At 46.7% G+C, this 7,592-nt stretch overlaps 1 protein-coding gene across 1 annotated transcript in view; it reads left to right on the top strand.

Annotated features, from left to right (window-relative positions):
* FCHSD2 (FCH and double SH3 domains 2) overlaps positions 1-7,592 on the top strand; it is a 212,918-nt gene that overhangs the window by 161,310 nt on the left and 44,016 nt on the right. Inside the window, 2 exon segments of the mRNA XM_010007193.1 lie at positions 2,507-2,558; positions 2,561-2,619. Of these exon segments, the coding sequence (XP_010005495.1) occupies positions 2,507-2,558; positions 2,561-2,619 (111 nt within the window).

Here is a 7,592-nt window from a genome sequence, read left to right as displayed (position 1 = left end):
CTCCCCACCCTCACAGCCCAGAATTTCTCCCTCCCATCTCAGCTCCAGCTCCCTCTGCCAGCTGGAAACCCTTCCCCCTGCTCCCATCCCTCCCTGCCCTTGTCCCAAGCCCCTCCCCAGCTTTCCTGGAGCCCCTTCAGGCCCTGGAAGCTGCTCTCAGGTCTCCCTGGAGCCTTCTCTTCTCCAGGCTGAACACCCCAACGCTCCCAGCCTGGCTCCAGAGCAGGGCTCCTCCAGCCTTTGGATCATCTCCATGGCCCAGCTGGAAGCTCATATTCCGTAATTTTAAGATTAAACCTGGTTATTTTTTTAAAATGATGCATAATCAAATATTTGGTAGAGCTGGCGTCACCTGTAAGAACCTGAAGAAGTTGAGCTACAGTTCTCCCAGCCACATGGTGCATCTTCCATGGCTTTACAGATCCTTCTCATGGCTGGGGGGGCCTCAAGTAGCTGCCCTGGGTTCTGACCCCTTGGGAATGGCCTTTGATCCGGGGTGGCTGAGGGAACTGGCTGCATTCTGGGGGCTTGAAAGGCATTCCCAGAGGTGCTGCTAGTCCAGCGTGGCATCCTGGCTGCTGCTTTCCTGAGGGCTGCAGTTCTTGCACTAACAAGTTGGAGACAGGTTTGAATGTCTGAGGTTGAAGGAGAAAATCAGCCTGTGCTGGGAAGGGCTTCACACTGGGTAGGTGGAAGGTGAAGGAAACAGTGAAGCATCAAGTGGATTCTTCATGTACAATTTTTGACAGGAGAATTCCAGTCACACAATTGTATGAATAGCATCAATTTCCTCACAGCATCCTTCCCTCAGGGGGGCTGCGTGTTCAGTTTTCAGTTCCTCTGGCTGTTGCTGTCACTGTGTGCTGATGGTTGGGGGGAGCTTCATATTTTTGCAGAAGAAAAGTCTCTTCTGCTGTTTCTCAGCCCTTCTGTGGGATCTGAGGGACCTGTGTCTGCTGCTGCTGTCAGCCTTGTCTTGAGTGTTGGGTTGATTTTACTGTGACAGAAATGATTTCTTTAGATTTGGCACAATTTCACTTTTTCTCCCCTCCCCCAGTTTTTCCAAACCATTTAAATAATTGAATTGAATTTTATACAGAAATGCACTCTTGCATCTGTTGAAATCTGGTATGTACTGTTTCAATGAATATGGGATTGAAATTGATATCTGTGAAATTTTATATCAATATATATAAAAAATAGAATCCTCTTCACTATGAGGGTGGGGAGAGCCTGGCCCAGGTTGCCCAGGGAAGCTGTGGCTGCCCCATCCCTGGCAGTGTTGAAGGGCAGGTTGGATGGGGCTTGGAGCAGCCTGGGCTGCTGGGAGGTGTCCCTGCCCATGCAGGGGGTTGGAACTAGATGATCTTTAAGGTTCCTTCCAACTCAAACCATTCTATGATTTCAATATATCCAGAGTTGAATATTTAAATTATTAGTCACTTGCCAAGTTGTAGATAATTAATGCAGAACTTGCACCAAACCTCTGTGTCACGAAGGCCACATGGTGGGATTTTGTGACAGGGCTTTTGAGTTAGAACTTTGGTGTCATGCTCTGGTAACTACTAAGTTGGTTATAGGGGTTTGTGATGTATTTGGTATTTCTGTGCACAGAGGTGATGTGTTGTGCTTAGGTAAAATGGCAGCTGTTGATTACAGAACCACAGAATATTAGGGGTTGGAAGGGACCTCTGAAGATCATCCAGTCCAACCCCCCTGCCAGGGCAGGACCAGAACTAGGGCAGGTCACTCAGAAAGGCATCCAGACAGGTCTGGAAAGTCTCCAGAGAAGGAGACTCCACAGCCTCTCTGGGCAGCCTGTCCCAGGGCTCTGCCACCCTCACAGCAAAGAAGTTCTTCCTCATGTTGAGGTGGAACTTCCAGTTTGAATCCATTGCCCCTCGTCCTGTCACAAGGCACTGCTGACAAGAGCTTGTCCCTGCCTTCTTGATGCCCCCATGTGTTGATAGACATTAATTAGATCCCCCCTCAGCCTTCTCCTCTCTAGACTGAAAAGGCCAGGTCTCCCATCCTTCCCTCATCAGGCAGTTCTTACTAAGCAAATGCCTGTGTAGCTGAGATGTTGGGTGTCTTGGTCCTGTCATCTGGAGTGTGGCACAGTGACCAAGGAATGCTCTGGCTGGTAGAAGCCATATATCCTTGCAGTTACTACATCCCTTTCTTGACATAAATGACATCTCATCGAACATGTTCATTTCTTCAAACCTGACCTCACTGTTCTGCTGTGGCCACATTGTACAACTGGAAGGAAATCATTCAATAGAATATCATCCTGGTGCTCTGTGATGCCATCTCATGGAAATAAAGCCTTGTCAGTCAACAATGAGGTGTCCACCTGGCACTCTCCAGGCTAATCATTATCACTGAATATGTGTTAAAAGAAATTCCATGACCATCTTACAAATGTAAAGGTGAGTGTTATTAAATCATGTACAAAAGTAGACGTTGATTTTCTTAATTTTCCCAAATTCTTTCCCTTGTACAGGCTCTTGATGGAAATGTATATGATCACCTTAAGGATTATTTAATGGCATTCAGCAACAGACATGCCAAGCTGTACAAAACACATTCCAGTTTTTACTGGAGACTTCCAGCAGGGTAAGTTTTTACTGAATGATCCTTTGTAACTGAATACTTGGAGCATGTAGAAGTTGCCAGGCTTAAGGTTTGCTTCCAAAATAATGATGAAACTCAACAGTTGTTAGTTTTGGTTACTCCTGAGTCTTACTAAGGTAAAAGAAACTAGACAGTTTTCTTGGGGAGAATTTTTCTTGCTACCAGCCAGGTTGCATTCTCCTGGGTGTGTTTCCACAGGACACAGATCTTTTAGAGAACAACAATCAGATGTTCAGATCATCCTCACTCTGAATTTCTGGTTGGAAAGAGAAATTGCAGCTGGGTTCTTCACTGGGTGATCTGGAACCACAGTAGTCATCCAGCACAGTAAAGCCCTGTGAAACTGTTTGGATCATTTTGTTATAATTGGCTGTCAACTTAAAAACCAAAATATTACAGTGTTTTCTCCTTTGAATTAAGAATGGCAGGTACAGAAGAGAGATGAGAGTCTTGTCACAGCCCTGGTGTGCTTGCTTTGTCAGACAGCCAGGATCAGGGACACCTGATGGTTGCCAGGATCATTTTGAATACTTAAATAATTCATCTGCAGGGCTAAAAAAAAAACCCAAAAAAGAATAATTGCTGTTGAGCTCAAACATAGAATCATCAAGGTTGGAAAAGACCTTCAAAATCATTAAGTCCAACCATCTGCCCTACACCCCCGTGACCACTGAACCATCTCCCTCACCACCACGTCCACTTGTTTTTTTGAACCCCTCCAGGGATGGTGCCTCCACCACCTCCCTGGGCAGCCTCACCACTCTTTCAGTGAAGAATTTTTTCCTCATATCCAGCCTGAACCTCCCCTGGCACAACTTGACCCCATTTCCTCTTGTCCTGTCACTGGTCACCAGGGAGAAGAGGCCAAAACTCACCTCACTGCAACCTCCTTTAGGTAGCTGCAGAGAGCAATGAGGTCTCCCCTCAGTCTCCTCTTCTCCAGGCTGAACAGCCCCAGATCCCTCAGCATCTCCTCAGACCTGTTCTCCAGACCCCTCATCAGCCTCATTGCCCTTCTCTGCACCCTCTCCAGCACCTCCATGTCCTTCCTATCCTGCTGTGCCCAGAACTGCACCCAGGGCTCAAGGTGCAGCCTCACCAAGGCTGAGGAAAGGGGCAGGATCACTTCCCTGGTCCTGCTGGTCACACTATTCCTGATGCAGGCCAGGATGGTGTTGGCCTTCTTGGCCACCTGGGTACACTGCTGGCTCGTGTTCATCTGGCTGTCAATCAGCACCCCCAGGTCCCTCTCTGCTGGGCACTTTCCAGCCACTCCTCCCCAAGCCTGTAGCTCTGCTGGGGGTTGTTGTGGCCAAAGTGCAGGACCTGACACTTGGCCTTGTTGAAACTCAGGCAAGTGACTCTGGCCCGTGGATCCAGCCTGTCCAGGTCCCTCTGCAGAGCCTCCCTGCCCTCCAGCAGATCAGCATTCTCACCCAGCTTAGTGTCATCTGCAAACTGACTGAGGGTGCCCTCTGTCCCCAAGTCATCAATATCCGAGTCATCAATAATGATGTTAAACAGGAGTGGCCCCAGCACTGAGCCCTGGGGACACCACTCGTGACCAGCCCCAACTGGATTGAACTCCACTGGATGCAGCTCTTTGGACCTGGCTGTCCAAGCAGTATTTTATCAAGCAGAGTGTGTGCACATCCAAGCCATGAGCAGCAGCTTCTCCAGGACACTGCTGTGGGAAACCTGCTCAAAGGCCTTGCAAAAGCCAAGGTAGATGACATCCACAGGGCTTCCCTTGCCAAACGAGCTGCTTTGGTGCAGTCAGAATATTCATTTACACATATGCCTTAAACACCAGTGCAGAAACAGGCTCATTTGTGCAGGTCATGATGCAGAACCAGCATTATTTAATACACCTGATTCACCTGCAAGCATGTTCCCTGGCACCTGAACTGTTAGAAAGTGAGTGGATTAAAACTTGTCTTTGCACTGGCTTGTCTTTGAATTTACTTGCCAGCAACTGTAAAGACATTAAAAATGCCATTTTATCTTCTGTTGGAGAAGGACTTTCAGAAATTCACCTTGGTCTGGATCATTCCCATCAGCTTAAAGTATCTTCCCCAGAAACGATGGTGTTGAATCTTTTAACTAAATGTGCTTGTGTAAAACATCTACATATTCATAAATAATCTCTCAATGTTGCATTCAGGGCTTTGTGATCAGAATTTTTGGAGTCTTGCCTGGCTGGGGCTTTCATCTAACTCAGCTGTCATTTCCAAACAGCTCATTTGCATAGGAATTCCTTCAGTGAGCCTGTGACAGCTTGTGTTGGCAAACCTCTGTGAGGTCAGAACCTGCAGCTCTGCCTTATTTTACACAGGAACAAGGTCCTGTTGGAGGGAAATAGTTCTGTGCTTTACTGACTTGGTACAATGCCTGGAGAAGGAGCAGAAATGTAAATGCAGCTGTCAGGTCTGGACAGGAGTTTTACAACTGGTTTGTAGCTCACAGGCACCAGTGTTCCTGCAGTTCAAGAATGCAGAGAAGATGAAATTGTGTTGCAGAATCACAGAATGGTGAAGGTTGGAAGGGATCTTAAAGACCATCAGGTTCCAACTCCCCTGCCATAAGCAGGGACACCTCCCACCAGCCCAGGCTGCACAAGCCTCATCCAACCTGCCCTTCAACACCTCCAGGGATGGGGCAGCCACAACCTCCCTGGGCAACCTGTTCCAGTGCCTTCCTACCCTCATGGGGAAGAATTTCTCCCTGATGTCTGACCTCAATCTCCCCTCTTGCAGTTTAAACCCATCACCCCTTGTCCTGTCACTGCCCTCTCTGGTGAAAAGCCCCTCCCCAGCTTTCATGTAGGCTTCCCATCTGGAGTGTTGTGTCCAGTTCTGGGCTCCCCAGTTCAAGAGGGACAGGGATATTCTGGAAAGAGCCTAGTGAGGGCTACAAGGAGGATCAAGGGTGTGGAACATCTGTTCTAGGAGTAGAAAGGCTGAGAGACCTGGGGCTGGTTAGTCTTGAGAAGAGAAGACTGAGAGGGGACCTTATAAAAGTCTAAATATCTGAAGAGTGAGTGTCAGGAATGGGCCAGTCTCTTTTCAGTGGTGCCTGTGACAGGACAAGGGGCAATGGACACAAACTGGAACACAAGAAATGCCACCTCAACATGAGAAAAAACTTATTTCCTGTGAGGGTGACAGAGCCCTGGGACAGGCTGCCCAGAGAGGCTGTGGAGTCTCCTTCTCTAGAGGCTTTCAAGACTCACCTGGACGTGTTCTGTGGGATCTGCTCCAGAGGATCCTGCTCTAGCAGGGGGGTTGGACTTGATGATCTTCAGAGGTCCCTTCCAACCCCTGTGATTCTATGATTCCATTACTCCTGAAATGTATGTCTTGCTCAGAAATAGTAAGCACAAGAATCAGTGGCTCATCCCATGGACACAGGCTTCACTCCTCCTGTCTTTTGAATGTTGCAGGAATCAGCTCTCAAATGAGAGGGAAATCTGGAGCAGAAACTCCATCAAAAGCTGTGCATGTGTTTCAAAAGTAGCTTGAGTGTTGAACATACAACAAATTTGTAAGCAATTTGGTAATTTGGAATAAAACTCAACATACCACCAAAGCCAAGAATTTGAATATGTATTTTTTTTAATACTTCTCCTGTTCTTTGTTATTTCTTAGCACAAAATCACAAGCCTGCCAGGCTCCATTTAGAAAAGGCACTTTAGAGCATTGGTAGAAAAGCTTTTGTTTTTCCCCTCTGCACTATATTTCTGCTGACAGGGTGGAATTAAATGATATTTGCTTTAGAAAGAGACAAGTTGCTTCCCAAAAGTGCCTCCTTCCCTCTGGAATGTCAGGCAGCCTGAGGTGGCTGCTTGAGCTGTGCTGGATTCAGCTGCTTAGGAGATTGTCAGTCACCTAATGCTGCTGCAGATTGAGGGGAAACTTCTCCAAAACCAAGTTTTTTGTAGAAAACCCAGTGTTTTTTGATATAATCATTTGTTGCAGCTTTGGAGGCTTTTATGACTGCAGGGTTGGGGTCACCCCTGTCATTGCTCTGGCAGGTCCAGGGAATCTAACCCCCTGACACTGAGCATATGAAAATGCAACTTAACTTCCTTTTCACTTGAACAGTCTTCTGACTGTTCTGACTTCTGACTATTCAAGACTTCTTGCCCTTCTCTTTTGGAAAAGAAATCTGATTTTCTTTGGAACATTTTCTGAAATTCCACTTGCTGTTTTGAATAACATGTCTGTGATGTTTCTGGGAAGAAACTTCCCCAACCCAGGGCAAATAATGTCATGTATGCACATCCCTGACTATGCCTTTTTTTCTGCATAGAGTAGATATTTAAAATCTGATTTCAAGTCTATTTTAACATGTCAGTTGACACTGACTTTGCAAAAACACTGCGTGAGAGCATTGACTTCATTCCTGAATAACAGGAAATCCATTTGGAAAAGCTGCTTAATCCAGAGAATTCAGTGTTGCTGAGGAGTCTTGTTATTTTCTTTCTAACAATTGTCAAATAGATTGTGCAAAACGCTCGGGGGGATTAATTTGCTGGAGTTGCACACTCCCAAGTTTCACATTAGGATAAGAGTTGATCTCATTTGTAACTAAATATTTGTGCTTTGAGGGAAAATGTTTTACAAGTGCTGCTGTGAGGGTGGATTTTCTTTGAAAAGCTGAGTTGCTTTTGAGTTTAGAGGTCTGCAATGAAAGGTGATTGCATTTAAGTAACTGTGCAGGTTGTCGTGCTCTCAGTAACTACACTTTGGGGTTCTTTTCTACTTGATTTAAAAGTTTCATGTGTTTGACATGGCCCAGAGTTGTCTGCTACAGTCAGTTCTAAAGGACTGCAGGATCACAGACTCATGGAATGGTTTGGGTTGGAAGGGACCTTCAAGATCATCCAGTCCCAACCCCCTGCATGGGCAGGGACACCTCCCAGCAGCCCAGGCTGCTCCAAGCCCCATCCAACC

This window comes from Chaetura pelagica, unplaced genomic scaffold (assembly GCF_000747805.2).
Source record: "Chaetura pelagica isolate M959 unplaced genomic scaffold, ChaPel_1.0 scaffold430, whole genome shotgun sequence".
NCBI lineage: Eukaryota > Metazoa > Chordata > Aves > Apodiformes > Apodidae > Chaetura > Chaetura pelagica.
Note: the sequence above shows the minus strand (reverse complement) of the source record. Positions and strands in the feature narration are given on the sequence as shown.